The sequence below is a fragment of the Scyliorhinus torazame genome, chromosome 12 (genome assembly GCF_047496885.1).
Source record: "Scyliorhinus torazame isolate Kashiwa2021f chromosome 12, sScyTor2.1, whole genome shotgun sequence".
NCBI classification, from domain to species: Eukaryota; Metazoa; Chordata; class Chondrichthyes; order Carcharhiniformes; family Scyliorhinidae; genus Scyliorhinus; species Scyliorhinus torazame.
Window position 1 is genome coordinate 213,466,046 of NC_092718.1, and position 19,068 is coordinate 213,485,113.

Genomic DNA, 19,068 nt, shown 5'->3' on the forward strand with positions numbered 1-19,068 from the left:
GGTTGGAGGGGTGTAGCTGGGGTTGGGGGGTGTAGCTGGGGGTTGGGGGTGTAGCTGGGGGTTGGGGGGGTGTAGCTGGGGGTTGGGGGGGTGCAGCTGGGGGTGAAGCTGGGGGTTGGGGGTGTAGCTGGGGGTTGGGGGTGTAGCTGGGGGTTGGGGGGGTGTAGCTGGGGGTTGGTGGGTGTAGCTGGGGGTTGGGGGTGTAGCTGGGGGTTGGGGGTGTAGCTGGGGGTTGGGGGTGTAGCTGGGGGTTGGGGGTGTAGCTGGGGGTTGGGGGGTGTAGCTGGGGGTTGGGGGGTGTAGCTGGGGGTTGGGGGGTGTAGCTGGGGGTTGGGGGGTGTCGCTGGGGGTTGGGGGTGTAGCTGGGGGTTGGGGGTGTAGCTGGGGGTTGGGGGTGTAGCTGGGGGTTGGGGGTGTAGCTGGGGGTTGGGGGTGTAGCTGGGGGTTGGGGGGTGTAGCTGGGGGTTGGGGGGTGTAGCTGGGGGTTGGGGGTGTAGCTGGGGGTTGGGGGTGTAGCTGGGGGTTGGGGGTGTAGCTGGGGGTTGGGGGGTGTAGCTGGGGGTTGGGGGGTGTAGCTGGGGGTTGGGGGTGTAGCTGGGGGTTGGGGGTGTAGCTGGGGGTTGGGGGGGATGTAGCTGGGAGTTGGGGGGGATGTAGCTGGGAGTTGGGGGGGGGATGTAGCTAGGGGGTTGGGGGGTGTGGCTGGGGGATGGGGGTGTAGCTGGGAGTTGGGGGGGATGTAGCTGGGGGTTGGGGGTGTAGCTGGGGGTTGGGGGTGTAGCTGGGGGTTGGGGGGATGTAGCTGGGGGTTGGGGGGGATGTAGCTGGGGGTTGGGGGTTGTAGCTGGGGGTTGGGGGTGTGACTGGGGGTTGGGGGTTGTAGCTGGGGGTTGGGTGTGTAGCTGGGGGTTGGGGGTGTAGCTGGGGGTTGGGGGTGTAGCTGGGGGTTGGGGGGGATGTAGCTGGGAGTTGGGGGGGATGTAGCTGGGAGTTGGGGGGGGATGTAGCTAGGGGGTTGGGGGGTGTGGCTGGGGGATGGGGGTGTAGCTGGGAGTTAGGGGGGATGTAGCTGGGGGTTGGGGGTGTAGCTGGGGGTTGGGGGTGTAGCTGGGGGTTGGGGGGGATGTAGCTGGGGGTTGGGGGGGATGTAGCTGGGGGTTGGGGGTTGTAGCTGGGGGTTGGGGGTGTGACTGGGGGTTGGGGGTTGTAGCTGGGGGTTGGGGGTTGTAGCTGGGGGTTGGGGGTTGTAGCTGGGGGTTGGGGGTTGTAGCTGGGGGTTGGGGGTTGTAGCTGGGGGTTGGGGGTTGTAGCTGGGGTTTGGGGGTTGTAGCTGGGGGTTGGGGGTGTAGCTGGGGGTTGGGGGTGTAGCTGGGGGTTGGGGGGTGTAGCTGGGGGTTGGGGGGTGTAGCTGGGGGTTGGGGGTTGTAGCTGGGGGTTGAGGGTTGTAGCTGGGGGTTGGGGGTTGTAGCTGGGGGTTGGGGGTTGTAGCTGGGGGTTGGGGGGTGTGACTGGGGGTTGGGGGTTGTAGCTGGGGGTTGGGGGTTGTAGCTGGGGGTTGGGGGTTGTAGCTGGGGGTTGGGGGTTGTAGCTGGGGGTTGGGGGTTGTAGCTGGGGGTTGGGGGTTGTAGCTGGGGGTTGGGGGTTGTAGCTGGGGGTTGGGGGGTGTAGCTGGGGGTTGGGGGTGTAGCTGGGGGTTCGGGGGTGTAGCTGGGGGTTGGGGGTTGTAGCTGGGGGTTGGGGGTTGTAGCTGGGGGTTGGGGCGTGTAGCTCGGGGTTGGGGGGTGTAGCTGGGAGTTAATGGGGTGTAACTGGGGGTTGGGGGTTGTAGCTGGGGGTTGGGGGTGTAGCTGGGGGTTGGGGGGTGTAGCTCAGGGTTGGGTGGTGTAGCTGGGAGTTAATGGGGTGTAACTGAGGGTTGGGGGGTGCAGCTGGGGGTTGGGAGGTGTAGCTGGGGGTTGGGGGGTGTAGCTGGGGGTTGGGGGGTGTAGCTGGGGGTTGGGGGGTGTAGCTGGGGGTTGGGGGTTGTAGCTGGGGGTTGGGGGTTGTAGCTGGGGGTTGGGGGTTGTAGCTGGGGGTTGGGGGTTGTAGCTGGGGGTTGGGGGGTTGTAGCTGGGGGTTGGGGGGTGTAGTTGGGGGTTGGGGGTGCAGCTGGGTGTTGGGGGGTAGCTGGGAGTTGGGGGGGATGTAGCTGGGGGTTGGGGGGTGTAGCTGGGGGTTGGGGGGTGTAGCTGGGGGTTGGGGGGTGTAACTGGGAGTTGGGGGGGATGTAGCTGGGAGTTGGGGGGGGGGATGTAGCTAGGGGGTTGGGGGGATGGGGGTGTAGCTGGGAGTTGGGGGGGATGTAGCTGGGGGTTGGGGGGTGTAGCTGGGGGTTGGGGGGTGTAGCTGGGGGTTGTAGCTGGGGGTTAGGGGTTGTAGCTGGGGGTTGGAGGGGTGTAGCTGGGGTTAGGGGGTGTAGCTGGGGGTTGGGGGTGTAGCTGGGGGTTGGGGGTGTAGCTGGGGGTTGGGGGTGTAGCTGGGGGTTGGGGGTGTAGCTGGGGGTTGGGGGTGTAGCTGGGGGTTGGGGGTGTAGCTGGGGGTTGGGGGGTGTAGCTGGGGGTTGGGGGTGTGGCTGGGGGTTGGGGGTGTGGCTGGGAGTTGGGGGGTGTGGCTGGGGGTTGTAGCTGGGGGTTGGGGGTTGTAGCTGGGGGTTGGGGGGGTGTAGCTGGGGGTTGGGGGGGTGCAGCTGGGGCTGAAGCTGGGGGTTGGGGGTGTAGCTGGGGGTTGGGGGTGTAGCTGGGGGTTGGGGGGGTGAAGCTGGGGGTTGGTGGGTGTAGCTGGGGGTTGGGGGTGTAGCTGGGGGTTGGGGGTGTAGCTGGGGGTTGGGGGGTGTAGCTGGGGGTTGGGGGGTGTAGCTGGGGGTTGGGGGGTGTCGCTGGGGTTGGGGGGTGTAGCTGGGGGTTGGGGGTGTAGCTGGGGGTTGGGGGTGTAGCTGGGGGTTGGGGGTGTAGCTGGGGGTTGGGGGTGTAGCTGGGGGTTGGGGGTGTAGCTGGGGGTTGGGGGTGTAGCTGGGGGTTGGGGGTGTAGCTGGGGGTTGGGGGGTGTAGCTGGGGGTTGGGGGTGTAGCTGGGGGTTGGGGGGTGTAGCTGGGGGTTGGGGGGTGTAGCTGGGGGTTGGGGGGTGTAGCTGGGGGTTGGGGGTGTAGCTGGGGGTTGGGGGTGTAGCTGGGGGTTGGGGGTGTAGCTGGGGGTTGGGGGGGATGTAGCTGGGAGTTGGGGGGGGATGTAGCTAGGGGGTTGGGGGGTGTGGCTGGGGGATGTGGGTGTAGCTGGGAGTTGGGGGGGATGTAGCTGGGGGTTGGGGGTGTAGCTGGGGGTTGGGGGGTGTAGCTGGGGGTTGGGGGTGTAGCTGGGGGTTGAGGGTGTAGCTGGGGGTTGGGGGTGTAGCTGGGGGTTGGGGGGTGTAGCTGGGGGTTGGGTGTGTAGCTGGGGGTTGGGGGTGTAGCTGGGGGTTGGGGGTGTAGCTGGGGGTTGGGGGTGTAGCTGGGGGTTGGGGGTGTAGCTGGGGGTTGGGGGTGTAGCTGGGGGTTGGGGGTGTAGCTGGGGGTTGGGGGTGTAGCTGGGAGTTGGGTGTAGCTGGGGGTTGGGGAGTGTAGCTGGGGGTTGGGGAGTGTAGCTGTGGGTTGGGGGTGTAGCTGGGGGTTGGGGTGTAGCTGGGGGTTGGGGGTGTAGCTGGGGGTTGGTGGGGTGTAGCTGGGGGTTGGTGGGGTGCAGCTGGGGGTTGGTGGGGTGCAGCTGCGGGTTGGTGGGGTGCAGCTGGGGGTGTAGCTGGGGGGTGTAGCTGGGGGTTGGGGGGTGTAGCTGGGGGTTGGGGGTGTAGCTGGGGGTTGGGGGTGTAGCTGGGGGTTGGTGGTGTAACTGGGGGTTGGGGGGTGTAGCTGGGGGTTGGGGGGTGTAGCTGGGGGTTGGGGGTGTAGCTGGGGGTTGGGGGTGTAGCTGGGGGTTGGGGGTGTAGCTGGGGGTTGGGGGTGTAGCTGGGGGTTGGGGGTGTAGCTGGGGTGGGTGGGGGTGTAGCTGGGGTTGGGGATGTAGCTGGGGTTGGGGGTGGTGCTGGGTGTGGGGGGTGTAGCTGGGGTTGGGGGTGTAGCTGGGGTTGGGGGTGTAGCTGGGGTTGGGGGTGTAGCTGGGGTTGGGGGTGTAGCTGGGGTTGGGGGTGTAGCTGGGGTTGGGGGTGTAGCTGGGGTTGGGGGTGTAGCTGGGGTTGGGGGTGTAGCTGGGGTTGGGGGTGTAGCTGGGGTTGGGGGTGTAGCTGGGGTTGGGGGTGTAGCTGGGGTTGGGGGGTGTAGCTGGGGCTTGGGGGTTGTAGCTGGGGGTTGGGGGTGTAGCTGGGGCTTGGGGGTTGTAGCTGGGGGTTGGGGGTGTAGCTGGGGGTTGGCGGGGGTGTAGCTGGGGTTGGGGGTGTAGCTGGGGGTTGGGGGTGTAGCTGGGGGTTGGGGGTGTAGCTGGGGGTTGGGGGTGTAGCTGGGGTTGGGGGTGTAGCTGGGGGTTGGGGGTGTAGCTGGGGGTTGGGGGGTGTAGATGGGGGTTGGGGGGTGTAGCTGGGGGGTGTAGCTGGGGGTTGGGGGGTGTAGCTGGGGGTGTACCTGGGGGTTGGGGGTGTGGCTGGGGGTTGGGGGTGTAGCTGGGGGTTGGGGGGGTGTAGCTGGGGTTGGGGGTGTAGCTGGGGTTGGGGGTGTAGCTGGGGGTTGGGGGTGTAGCTGGGGGTTGGGGGGGTGTAGCTGGGGTTGGGGGGTGTAGCTGGGGTTGGGGTTGTAGCTGGGGTTGGGGGTGTAGCTGGGGGTTGGGGGGTGTAGCTGGGGGTTGGGGGTGTAGCTGGGGTTGGGGGGGTGTAGCTGGGGGTTGGGGGGGTGTAGCTGGGGTTGGGGGTGTAGCTGGGGGTTGGCGGGGGTGTAGCTGGGGTTGGGGGTGTAGCTGGGGGTTGGGGGTGTAGCTGGGGTTGGGGGTGTAGCTGGGGGTTGGGGGTGTAGCTGGGGTTGGGGGTGTAGCTGGGGGTTGGGGGTGTAGCTGGGGGTTGGGGGGTGTAGATGGGGGTTGGGGGGTGTAGCTGGGGGTTGGGGGGTGTAGCTGGGGGTTGGGGGGTGTAGCTGGGGGTGTACCTGGGGGTTGGGGTGTGGCTGGGGGTTGGGGGGTGTAGCTGGGGTTGGGGGGGTGTAGCTGGGGTTGGGGGTGTAGCTGGGGTTGGGGGTGTAGCTGGGGTTGGGGGTGTAGCTGGGGGTTGGGGGTGTAGCTGGGGGTTGGGGGGGTGTAGCTGGGGTTGGGGGGTGTAGCTGGGGTTGGGGTTGTAGCTGGGGTTGGGGGTGTAGCTGGGGTTGGGGGTGTAGCTGGGGGTTGGGGGTGTAGCTGGGGGTTGGGGGGTGTAGCTGGGGGTTGGGGGTGTAGCTGGGGTTGGGGGGGTGTAGCTGGGGGTTGGGGGGGTGTAGCTGGGGTTGGGGGTGTAGCTGGGGGTTGGGGGTGTAGCTGGGGGTTGGGGGTGTAGCTGGGGGTTGGGGGGTGTAGCTGGGGTTGGGGGTGTAGCTGGGGGTTGGAGGGGTGTAGCTGGGGCTGGGGGTGTAGCTGGGGTGTGGGGGACAGTGCGGGGCAGGGGCGTGTGGGTGGGGAGGGGGAATGAAAGCCCAGGCTGATCAGTCTGACAACTCAACCCAAAGTCGAACGCCCGGTGGAGGTCGCCCGGGAGTTGGTCACGAACCTCTCTGGCGGCCTTCTGAATGAAACGCTCATCCGTCAGGCGGAAAGCCCGGCACAGGGCCTCGGCGGGATCATGCTGGAAGATTTCCTGTCGGACGAGGTTGACATGGAGATGGAGGGAGGCGTAGATCGCTGCATCCACCCCTCCGTGTCCGTCAAACACAGCAAAAAACGACTGCTCCTCCTGATCCTGGCGAGAGAAGAGGGGAAAGTTCCGGAAAGAGGAGAGAAAGTTTCTGCATTACTGTAGCGCCTGTCCTCCGAGCGTCACGAATCAACTAACAACCAACGAGGTGCTTTTCCTTTTCCAAACGTGGTCTCACGGAATGTTGTGAACAGCAAGATCCCACAAACAGGAATCTGCTTGGTCACCTGACGCCACATGATTAGGATAATTGACTAAAGAATTAAAGGGGAAAAGAGGGACAGTTGGTTCCCACAGAGGGTTACGATCCAAAACGGCTGGAATAAGAAAACGCAGTGGTCTAATCTGCAGGGTTAAAAAGGAAAGAGGTGCATCTATTTATTTTATTATTCGTTCTTGGGATGCGGACGTGGCTGGCTCGGCCAGCATTTGGCGACGGCAGAGAAACCAGTCAGAGCTACGGAGACGGAGGGAAGAATCCTACCCGGGAGCCTCGGGTCCGGACCGATTAGGCGCTACGTGACTCTCGAGGAATCCGAGCTACCCGGCTGAGGGGGCGGAGCTCCCTCATTAGCAGCGAACAAACCTGGACATAAAAACGCCGGCCCGGGTATGGGCCGGTCTCAGGAGTCCCTCCGGGGAGCGGTGGTGTATAGACTTTTGTTCTACCTTCAATAAACCTTTGTTTCCTGTGTGGCCGCTCCCTCTGAGCAACTCTGAGCCAGTGGGACCGATGCCCCATCAACAGGACCTCAGCTTTTGAGGCGATGCCAGGACACAGACAGCATCGGCTGGTCACCAGGTGCGGCTGTCAGGGAGGCCCTCAATTCTGCACAGTCCAACACGGTCTCCGGCTGCCAGAGTCCTCCTCATCATCCTCGCCAACCGGCTCCTCCTCCTGGCCACTCCTCCCCAAGTGCTCTTCAGCCTTCCCCTCGCGTCTGCCTTCCCCATTCACCTCCAATCCTATCACCCCCCCCTCCCCCTCCCAATTCCACTCACTGTCAAATATTCCTCCTGTCACCTTGCTTTTCCTATACCCCTCCACTCCCTCCCTTTGCTCCCCTTCCTGCCTCCCCATCGCCATTGTTGTTCCCCCCCCCCGGCGAGTTTGCTCTCTAATGCCCTTTTCTCTCTCCAATCCCCCCTCACCTTTCTCTGTCGCCTCCCCTCCCCCTAACAGCTGGCTTGTAATGCAGAACAAGGCCAGCAGCGCGGGTTCAATTCCCGTACCGGCCTCCCCGAACAGGCGCCGGAATGTGGCGACTAGGGGCTTTTCACAGTACATAGAACATAGAAAAATACAGCACAGAACAGGCCCTTCGGCCCACGATGTTGTTCCGAACCTTTGTCCTAGATTAATCATAGATTATCATAGAATTTACAGTGCAGAAGGGGGCCAATAATACTTGTGACAATAAAAGGTTATTATTATTATTAACTCCCATTATCGCCCCCCCCCCCCACCTGCCCCACGCCTGCTGTTCCACTCACCGTTTTGATTGATAACAGCCCTACTTTAGTTGGGGAGACTGATGGAGATGGATGCTGCGCATCGTGACATACTGCCTGTGACAGCTGTTGCTGTCACGCTTTTTTAATATAACGTACAAATCTGCAGAGTTCCCTGCCCCTTATCTGGGCCGCGCTCTGTTCTGAGTTGCTGTCTGAATAAAGGGGGTAGCAATGAAGAGCTGGGAGTGTCAGCCATGGATCAGTGTAAATGACTCTCGCCGAGAGTTCAACGTCCCACGCGGGAGACTGGAACACACGGCCCAGGTTAACGCTCGCAGTGCAGTACTGCGGGAGTGCGGCACCGTCCGATGTGCCGTTAAACCGAGGCTCCCCCCCCTTGAATTGACGGGAGGGAATGAATTCAGGTACCTGCAGGCGCGGGACTTCCTACGCAGGCAGTTCTCAACCTTCCCGCTCCTACCACCAAGAGGGATACAGGACAGAGTATTTCCAGAGTGTGGGTGGGAGAAGGGAGGGTTTTGGACATTTATAAGGAACTTATGGGGTCAGAGGAAACACAGACCGAGGAGCTGAAACACAAATGGGAAGAGGAGTTAGGAGGAGGAGATGGTCTCTGGGAAGATGCATTGAGCAGAGTCAACGCGTCCGCAACATGCGCCAGGCTCAGCCTGATACAATTTAAGGTCGTTCACCAGGCTCACAGGACAGTGGCCCGGATGAGCAGGTTCTTTGGGGTAGAAGACAGGTGTGCAAAATGTGCAGGAGGACACCTTGTCCATATGTTCTGGGCATGCCCAAAACTTAGGGGATTTTGGCAGGGGTTTGCAGATGTCATGTCCATGGTGTTAAAAACAAGGGTGACACCGAGTCCGGAGGTGGCGATTTTTGGGGTGTCGGAAGACCCGGGAATCCAGGAGGAGAAAGAGGCAGACGTTCTGGCCTTTGCTTCCCTGGTAGCCCGGAGATGGATATTATTGGCTTGGAGGGACACAAAGCCCCCGAAGTCGGAGACCTGGCCATCTGACATGGCTAGCTTTCTCTGTCTGGAGAAAATCAAGTTCGCCTCGAGAGGGTCACTGTTAGGGTTCGCCCGGAGGTGGCAACCGTTCGTCGACTTCTTTGCGGGAAATTAATCGTCAGCAGAAGGGGGCGGGGGGGCTGTGGGATTACTTTCGTGTAGAGTAGGGGATTAGAAAAGGTGGGACCTGTGAGGGAGGGAGACGGCTTTTGCACTGTGTTTATAATTGTGTGTACACTGTTTCTTCTGTTACTGTTATAAAACCATAAATACCTCAATAAAATGTTTATTAAAAAAAACCCCAGGCCCCCGTCCGTCCGTCCTGTCAGGAGGACGTCAAAGATCCTACGACCACGATTTCAAAGGAGCGCAGGAGACTTCTCCCTGGTCTCTCCGTCAATAATCATCCTTGAAATAACACAGCAAATCAGATCATCTGGCCGCTTAACGCACTGAATTTGTGGGATCTTGCTGACCACAAATTGGCTGCAGCAGTTTGTGTATGACAACAGTGAGGGGGTTTCCATTGAAGGCGCTATATAAATGCACGTCCTGGCTAGGCCAATCTGCACACCAGCACTGTTTCAGTGTGTATGAGTTGTTGTTGGTGTGTTTCAACGGTCAGGGATTGGGCACTCCATTTATTGGGCAAATGGAAACTCTTGCCCACGTGGAATTCTCCGTAGTTTTGGCTTGGAGACCCCGGGGCCGATATTGGACAGACCGTCAATCAAAACAGAACAACAGGGGGTGGGGGATGGAGCCGGCTGGAGGGGGTCACACAGGGTTTGGTGTGTGACACTGAGCCCTCAAAGACGAAGAAAGACCCACGTTCTGCTCTGGCTTTCCAGTCGCCCAGAGTGGACACGGTCGGCTGTTGGAGGGGCACAGAATTGGCTTGATCTGTGATGCACCCCGTGGACGAATATCCCACTGACACCCATCGTCCAGGCTCAAACAACATGTATGGAAAAGGTACCCCTGGGCTGCTGCTGTCCTTGGGAGCAGAATCCCAGCGGGAATCTTTGCCTTCGGAAGAGTGGGAGGGAAAAGGGTGGGAGATGGAAAAAGAATTGGAGAAGAATTTTTTAATTTTTTTTTTTAAACTTGGAAATGGGAATGAGTTTAGCGCTTCCTGGCGGGGAGGAGAAGGCGGCGGCTGCACGGAGGAATCCGGGGTCAATATTGCTCCATATAAAGCATCTCTATTTCACCATTTCTCGAAGTTTCCAGATAAACGAGGAACAAAGAATAATGGAAAGTTGTTCTATCATTTACAGTTGTCCGCGCCATAGGGTGCTCAACTGGGGGCCTAGGCTGCTCCGATGGAGCCTAAGGTCCTCAGCCGGGGTCTTGGGTGCTCCGCTGGTGCCCACGCCGTTCATTCGGGCCCGCAGCTTTTCACGTACCTCCAGATTAAAGAGAGTGTTGAAGTCCGGCACACAAACATGCTTGTCCTCCATCTTCCTCCGCATGTTTTTGATGGCGTGAATGGACGTTTCAAAATAGGGGTGTGTCCTCCGCGTCAGCGGCAAATCTTTCGCCCAGCTGCAGCAGACCTCGTGGAGTTTGGTGAACACCATCCGGGACAGCCTTGTGGAATCAAACTCTGCAACAGCACAAAGGTCAACTTGTTGAGCCCTCTCTCCGACAATGCAACAGGGGACGACGGGCGTCACAATCGAGGACAGACTCCCAACTGGGGAAGCAAATTTGACCTAATACACGATCGCCGTCCCCGAGAACAATTAGACATCGAGGGAATTGCTACCTGCGTTAAGATATCACAGGATCACTATAGATGGGAGGACCGTTTGACCCATTCGCCCCGAGATGCTAGCAGCCGTCCAACTTTTGCTTAAATGATGGCAATCTGCTATTCCCAATTCCAATCGTTGATCATTCTCTGCAAAACTCAATCCCCAGCCATCAATTTTATATTGCTAAGCCTACAGAAGGAGGCCATTCAGCCCAACATGCCCGTGCTAGCCCATTGAAAGAACCATCCAATCAGAACCAAGTTCCCTGCTCGTTCCCCGTAGCAATTGTCATCGCGGTTCAATCCAATTCTCTTTTTGGAAATTGATTATTGAACCTGCTTGCATCGGTGAAGTTATTTTTTTTCATTGCGTTGAACATGGTTTGAGATCGGATGGCGCATTCACACTGTTTCAGGTTGCCCTCAAGGCCCCAGCAATTAAGGATTTCTATGGAGATTGGCTGCACGAGGGATCTGGGTCTTGTCATGCATGGATCCCAGGACGTTAGTCTGCAGGTAGAGCAAGTAATGAGGAAGGCGAATGGAATGTTGGCTTTTATTGCAAAGGGGATGGAGTTTAAAAGTAGCGATCTCTTGCTCCAATGTACAATGAGGTCGCGCACTATCACCTTCTCAAGGGTAATTAGGGATGGCCAGTATATGCTGGCCTGCCAAGTATCACCAACATCCCATGAATAAATTTTTTAAAAACAGCTAGAGTAACGTGTACAGTTTTTGGTCGCCTCATTTAAGGAGGGATATGTAATGATACGTATAATCAGGGCAGCACGGTGGCACAGTGGGTTAGCCCTGCTGCCCCACGGCGCCGAGGTCCCAGGTTCGATCCCGGCTCTGGGTCACTGTCCGTGCGGAGTTTGCACATTCTCCCCGTGTCTGCGTGGGTTTCACCCCCACAACCCAAAGATGTGCAGGTTAGGTGGATTGGCCATGCTAAATTGCCCCTTAATTGGAAAAAATGAATTGGGTACTCTAAATTTTTTTTTTTTTTAAATGATATGTATAATGTAAGGAGTGTAAAGGGTTAACAAGTTGATGTTCGTGTAGCTCAACAGTAGATGGCACCACAGAGTAGTCTTGTAAAAAACCTGCCTCTCTAGGTGTTCTGGGAGAAGGTTGTGAAGAAGGTTAGTGAGAGTTTGAGATAGAGTGTTAGTCGTACTGGAAAGATACTATAGATTTCTGTGCCATAGATTTTACACTGTTGTTTTATTAGCTACTGCTTAGTGAAGTGTGTGAACCATTTGAAGTAGTGTAAAATAAACCAACTTTGTTTCAAATACATTTGTCAACACTACGGCCTCTTGCCATCTTGGGGAACTAGACAAGGAACATCACAGGATATTCTTGCTTCGGGGGTGGTTCAGAGACGGTTCACTAGGCTGATTCCTGGGGTGAAGGGGCTGTCTTATGAGGGAATGTTGAGCAGGTTCGGTCTGTGTTCAGTTTGGAAGAATGAGGGCTGATCTTATTGGAACATAAGGGGCGGGATTCTGCGATCCTGGGGCTAAGTGTTGACGCCGTCGTAAACGCCGGAGCGTTTTACAACGGCGCCATCTGGCCCCGAGGATCAGCGACCCTGCGCCGCACGGGGGGCCAGCACGGCACTGGAGAGCCTCACGCTGCTCCAGCTGTCGATACGGGCGTCAGCACGGTCGGCGCGAGTCCGCATGCGCGTGGGTTGCCTTTTCTGCACCGGCCCCCGGGCAACACGGCGGAGCCCTACAGGGGCCCGGCGCGGAGGAACATAGGCCCCCCCCCACCCCCGCCGATCGGTAGGCCCCGATTGCGGGCTTGGCCACCGTGGAGCCCCCCCCCCTCCCGAGTCGGATCCCCCCTCCCTCACACCAGGACGGCCCCCGCAGCCAGAACGCCGAGGTCCCGCTGGGTAGGACCACACGTGAATGGCGCCGAACCCGGCGGACATTCGGCCTTTTGAGCGGGGACAATTGCCGGCGGCCCGGCATGGGGTCGGAGAATCCCGCCCAAGATTCCAAGGGGGTCTTGGCAGGGTGGACGCTGAGAGAATGTTTCCCCTCGTGGGGAAATCTGGAACTAGGGGCACAGTTTCAGGATAAAGGTAAGATGGAGATGAGGAGGAATCTATTCTCTCAGCGGGTTGTCACTGGTTGGAATTCTCGGTCCCATCGACGTGTTCGGTGGCCAGTGGACAGGACAGAGAGAGACGGGAGGTCATGTGACGACAGGGATATGTCCGACCAGAGATGGCATCATGAGGGAGGACAGAATTGGGCTGCGTCAGGTGGCACAGGAGATGGCATTGCTGCCTCACGGCGCTGAGGACACGGTTTCGATCCCGGCCCCAAGTCACTGTCCGTGTGGAGTTTGCACATTCTCCCCGTGTCTGTGTGGGTTTCACCCCCACAGGCTAAAGATGCACAGGGTAGGTGGATTGGCCACGCTAAACTGCCCCTTAATTGTAAAAAGATAATTGGGTGCTCTAAATTTATTTAAAAAAAAGAATTGGGCTGAACTGTGACGGCTGTCACAGTCGAATAGTCAGCAATCAAGTGTTTGCACACAAATGGTTGAGTTATTGGATATGGTGCTGGGAGCAGATCACAAACCCCCTTCCTATACTAGCCTCCTCAGTGTCCTCCCATTCACTCTCACTGCTCTCGCTGTCCTATCAGATAGTTTGCCAGAGCCATCCTGTGGACAGGCACCACCAGGTGCATAAGAGCAGCCGAGGGTTTAGGTGGCACTTGCTATTGGTTCTTTACCTTGCTGTGCCCTCTAACCCTTCGGTCCTCTCCCCCCCCCACCCCCACCTCCAGATCCAGGTTGAGCTAAACACGGTCAAAGATCAGAATCCCGTCCTAACCACTCGCATGCGTGCCGTTGTGCTCACCGTGCAACACCTTTACACTCTTCAACAGTACTAGACAATGTGAAAACTGTGTACACACCATTACCACCCAACTCAAGCTCCCCCCACCCAATAGGGGGGGGGGAACAGCCTGCTACATGTGGTCTGCCCCAGCACAGAGCAGTTGAGGCGATGCAGAGGGAGCCGTGCAGGGGACAGAAAATCAGTCAAACTGTAACAATAAAAGAAACAGAAGGACTCTGATCAACGATTGACCTGCACTTTGATGGAAGGAAACGGAACAAAGAACCTGAGATGTCCATCGTACAACTCAAAATTCACAAGTCAGCTGTGGCTCAGTCAGCAGCACTCTCGCCTCTGATGCAGACGGCTGTGGGTTCAAATCCCACTCCCGAGGCCCGAGCACAGGAACCAGACTGATGTTCCCAGAGGGAGCTCCACCCTTTTTGGAGGTGTGGTGAGATGTTAAACCGAGGCTGGCCCTGTCTGACCAGTCATGTGGGTTGGAAAGAATCCATGGCCCCTGTTGCGAAGAAGAGCGGGCACATTTCCCCCGGTCAATATCTGCCCCTCAGTTGCAGATTATCTTGCCATGATCACATTGCTGGTTCTGGGAGCTTGCTGTGCGCAAATTAATTGCTGCGGTTCGTACATTAGAAATGCGACTGCAGGACGCAGTGGTTAGCAGCTGCCTCATGGCGCCGAGGTCCCAGGTTCGATCCTGGGTCACTGTCCGTGTGGAGTTTGCACATTCTCCCCGTGTCTGTGTGGGTTTCACCCCCACAACCCAAAGATGTGCAGGCTAGGTGGATTGGCCGCGCTAAATTGCCCCTTAATTGGAAACAAAATAATTGGGTACTCGAATTTTTTTTTTAAAACTGTGATTGCACTTCGAAAGATATTTCACTGTCTGCAAAGTAGAGGTCATGAAAAGTTTTATACAAATGCCAGGTTCTCGCTCATATCATGAGGTGACCTGAGGTCACCCCGGAGGAGCAGAAAGGGTTAATGGACATTTGAACTGGAGCGTAACGAGTGCTTGCCGCCCCTCCCCCACGGGGTGCTCAATAAACTTTCCACACAACATAAATAATTACTCAAGGGTCGTGTGGAAAAGATCCTTCAGTCTCGCCCAGCCTGCAGTGCGCAGTATTATTCATCAATGATCCACAGGGAGGGGGGAGGGGGGGGGGGGGGGAGGGCTGACAACATACAGCTGAGTCAGTGAGCAGCATGAAGCGATCGTGCAGAAACCTAACCCACTCTCTTGTCAGCAACAGTGTGATATCACTGACTGAGCATGGTAGGTATCATGTAGATCATCAGAACCACTCCGAGCCGCTTTATTCCAGCCCAGCATTTCACTGGACAACCCCGTTGCAAATTAGGAACATTTCACTATTTGTGGGGCATTTCCCCCTTCCAAATACTGGTTAAACGATAATAAATTAAAATGTGTCCAGTATTACGTTGAAACTTCTTTTTTCCAGCTGAATGTTGAACTCCCAAGGCTTAAATCCGGAGTGGGGTGGAAAACACTCCATCGGCCTGTACAGGTGCAGCTCCAACAACACTCAAATGTGATCGACACCATCCAGGACAAAGAAGCTCGCCAGGTTGGCACTCCAACCAGCACCTTAAACATTCACTCCCTCCACCACTAACACACGGTATCTGTCGTGTGCACCATCTACAAATCCACTGCAGCAACTCACCGAGGTTCCTTCGACAGCACTTTCCAAACACACAACCCCTACCACACGAATTGCCAGGACAGCAGCTGCTCACTGGGCTAAATCGCTGGCTTTGAAAGCAGACCAAGGCAGGCCAGCAGCACGGTTCAATTCCCGTACCAGCCTCCCCGAACAGGCGCCGGAATGTGGCGACTAGGGGCTTTTCACAGTAACCTCATTTGAAGCCTACTTGTGACAATAAACGATTTTCATTTTTCATTTCATTTCACCTTACGAACGAATAAAAGAATTTCTCCCAGGTTGACTGAACTGAATAAGTTGAGAGGTATTAGCAGGAGGAGTTTGGCTGGCTGGCTGCCGGGCTCACCTCTGACTGAACGGAGAGATTAGATCCTGTGGTGCTGAACGGACAGCTCCTTGTGAACTCTCTGCTCTGACTCTTTGGAAGCAGATTTTGTGCATTACATACGAACATTCCAATGCTCCCCACCCTCAGAGAAAACATTTCTCTTCATTTCCGTCTTCAAAGGGTTCCCCATTATTTTAAACAGCGACCCTTAGATTTAGACTCTCCAGCAAGAGGAAACGTCCTCTCCACATCCACCCTGTAAAAACCCCTCAGGGTCTTAAAAGATCTTGATCACGTCACCTCTTACTCTTTAGTGGATACAAATCTAATCTCTCCAACCTTTCCTCTCGCGATAACGCGCCCGTTCCTGCGATCATTCGAGTAAACCTTCTGCTAGTTAAAGAGACCAATATTGAACACAATACTCCAGATGTGGGGCGGGATTCTCCCCTACCCGCGGGGCGGGCAGTACGGGCGCCGAGGAGGGACGTGAACGGAATCCTCCGCACCTTCAGGGGCTAGGCTGGCGCCGGTGGAGTTTGCGCCGCGCCAGCCGGCACGGAAGGGCTTGGCGCATGCCAACCGGTGCCGAAGGGCCTCCGCCAGCCAGCGCGAGTTGGCACATGCTGGCGTCACCCTAGCACACGCGCAGGGAGGTTCTTCTCTGCACCAGCCATGGTGGAGGTGGACAGCAGCCGGCGCGGAGGGAAGAGTGCCCCCACGACACAGGGCCGCCCGCGGATCGGTGGGCCCCGTTCGTGGGCCAGGCCACCGTGGGGGCACCCCCCGGGGCCAGATCCCCCCGCGCCCCCCCCCCCCCCCCCCCCCCGCCCCCCCAAGAACTCTGCAGGCCGCCCACAGAGCCAGGTCCCGTCGGTACAGACCTGGTTTGATTTACGCCGGCGGGACCGGCCGAAAATGGGCAGCCGCTCGGCCCATAGCGGGCCGGAGAATTCAGCAGCCGGCGTCGGGGTGGCGGGGCAGGATTCACGCCGCCCCCGGCGATTCTCCGACCCGGCGGAGGCTCGGAGAACCCCGCCCCCTGGTCTCACCAAATCCCTGTACAACCATAGCATAACCTCGCTACTTTTGTAATCAATTCCTCTCACAATAAACAATAAAATTCTATTAACTTTCCTAATTACTTGCTGTACTGTGCGCCTTTTTGATTCGTGCACTAGGTCACCCAGATCCCTCTGCACTCAAAGAGCTTAGATTGCATGTTTCTTTTTTATACTTCCTGCCAAGATGGACAATTTCACATTTGCCAGATTTTGGCCCACTACACTCACTTAACCTGTCCATGTCCCTTGCAGCCTCCTTACGTACTCTTCACAATTTACTTTCCTACCTATCTTTGTGTTGTCGGCAAATTTAGCAACAACACCTTCAGTCCCTTCATCCACGTCATTTATATAAATGAATGTAAAATGCACTCATGTTATGATCGCTGCTACCTAATGGTGCCTTCACTTTTAGGTTATCAATTTTTCTCGTCTTATTGAACAATTCCAGGTCTAGTCCAGCCTACCTTCTGGTTGGCTCCAGAATGTGCTGTTTTAAGAAACTATCCCCAAAACATTCTATGAACTCATCTACGCTCCCTTTTCCCTGATTTTTCCAATCTAAATTTAGATTAAAATCCCCATGATTATAGGTGTATCATACTGACAAGCTCCCATTATCTCTTCTTGTATACTCTGTCCTACCGTGTAGTTACAATTACGGAGCCTGTACAACACTCCACAGGTGTTTCTCATTTTTCATCTCATCCCAAACTGCTTCTAAATCCTGGTTTCCTGAATTTAGGCCATCCTTCTCTAATGTGCTAATCCCATCATTAATTAACAGAGCCACCCATTCCCTCTTTCCTTAACTTCCTGTCCTTTCTAAATAACACAAACCCTTCAATGTTGAGGTCCCAATCTACATCATCCTGTAGCCATATCTCTGTAAAAACTATCAGATTATATTTATTAACTGCTATTTGCACCATCAGTTCATCTGTTTTGCTTTGAATGCTATGTGCATTCTGATACAGAGCCTTAACTTTTGGTTGTTTATTATTTTTGTAGCATCGAGCCTACCGGGCTGATTTACTTTTAGCTATGTTCTCTTTGTCCCTTCCTGTCCTGCTCGGTTTACCATTTCCCATATTAGTACCTTTCTCTCTTGTCTCATCTCTACTCTTGGGTTTACTACATCTTCCCAAATGTGGTCCCCTGTCCCCACTATTCAGTTTAAAACTCCCTCTACTTCCCTATTTCCGCAGCTCGCTGGCACATCAGCCCCGACACAGATCAGGTGTAGACCGCCCCAGCGGTACAGATCCCACTTTCCCAGCACTGGCGCCAATCCCCCATCAACCAGAACCCATTTCTCCCACCACAGTCTTCGAGCCCCCACGTTCATTTCGCTAATCTGAAGTTTGGTGCCCGAGGCCAATTTATGTGGTTCAGGTAATTATCGCGAAATTACCACCTTTGAGGTTCTGCTTCTTCATTTGGTGCCTAACTCCTTGTACTGAGTGTGCAAAACCTCCTTCCATGTCCTGCCTACGTCATTGCTACCTACATGGATTACGACAACGGGACCCTCCCCCTCCCACTGCAAGATCCTCTCCAGCCCGCAGCAGATGTCACTCCCCGCCTCGCCACACCCCCCCCTCGCCACACCCCCCCCCACTTCGCCACACTCCCCCCCCCTCGCCACACTCCCCCCCCCCCCTTCGCCACACTCCCCCCCCCCTCGCCACACTCCCCCCCCCCTCGCCACACTTCCCCCCCCCTCGCCACACTCCCCCCCCCTCGCCACACCTCCCCCCCTCGCCACTCCCCCCCCTCACTCCCCCCCTCGCCACACTCCCGCCCCCCTCGCCACACTCCCCCCCCCTCACACGCCCCCCCCACTCACACCCCCTCGCCACACTCCTCCACTCCCCCTCGCCACACTCCTCCCCTCCCCCTCGCCACGCTCCCCTCCCCCTCGCCACGCTCCCCTCCCCCTCGCCACGCTCCCCTCCCCCTCGCCACGCTCCCCTCCCCCTCGCCACGCTCCCCTCCCCCTCGCCACGCTCCCCTCCCCCTCGCCACGCTCCCTCCCCCTCGCCACGCTCCCCTCCCCCTCGCCACGCTCCCCTCCCCCTCGCCACGCTCCCCTCCCCCTCGCCACGCTCCCCTCCCCCTCGCCACGCTCCCCTCCCCCTCGCCACACTCCCCTCCCCCTCGCCACACTCCCCTCCCCCTCGCCACACTCCCCTCCCCCTCGCCATGCTCCCCTCCCCCTCGCCACACTCCCCCCCCTCCCCTCGCCACACTCCCCCCCCCCTCCCCTCGCCACACTCCCCCCCCCCCCCTCGCCACACTCCCCCCCCTCGCCACACTCCCCCCCCCCCCCCCCCCACCCTTGCCACACACCCCCTCTCAGTAGGCGTGACAACCATCAATAAGTTAATAACAAACCATGTGACGGGCACCTTTGTGTGTTACGGTTCACTCAGGGAGTTGGAGTTGTTGTGGCCTCTTCATCTTGCAGTCCAGAGCTACGGATAGTGATGGTCGAGGCTCCAACATCTTTTCCATCATGTGGCTGACCAGGAATATCTCCCGCGTTTACAAGTTGACATTCAACTTGTTTGGCCGTGCTACCTTCTATGGTCATCAGGTCCTGGGGTGGGACTTGAACCCGGAACACCTGGCTCAAGAGGTAGGGATGCTGCCCACTGTGACACCGGGCCTCCTATGAGCATCTTAACCATGGCCTCAAAACTGGTTGGACAATTCAGGCCATTCTGAGCTCATTCATTCAGGTTGGGGTCCTTCATTTCTTTCCTTTGATGGGGCGAGAAAACTTTGGCTTCACACTCAGTCAAAAGAGAAATGACTTGTTGCCATCTGATGCTCCCTCTTCCATGCCCTGCACCCCCCCCCCCTCCCCCGCAAGGTAGCAGAGGGCACAACATTGACTATTAAACAATCTCAGTGAGCTGCATGAGTTGTACAGGTGTGCAGCGACTCTGCGAAATTAATGCAGCAA

At 57.4% G+C, this 19,068-nt stretch overlaps 1 protein-coding gene across 1 annotated transcript in view; it reads right to left on the reverse strand.

Annotated features, from left to right (window-relative positions):
• ppm1e (protein phosphatase, Mg2+/Mn2+ dependent, 1E) overlaps positions 1-19,068 on the reverse strand; it is a 122,066-nt gene that overhangs the window by 30,989 nt on the left and 72,009 nt on the right. The window contains exons 2-3 of the mRNA XM_072469902.1: positions 9,772-9,971; positions 5,725-5,913 (exon numbers count right to left, since the gene is read on the reverse strand). Coding sequence (XP_072326003.1) covers positions 5,725-5,913; positions 9,772-9,945 — 363 coding nt within the window. The 5' untranslated portion in view covers positions 9,946-9,971. The remainder of the gene's footprint in view (positions 1-5,724; positions 5,914-9,771; positions 9,972-19,068) is intronic.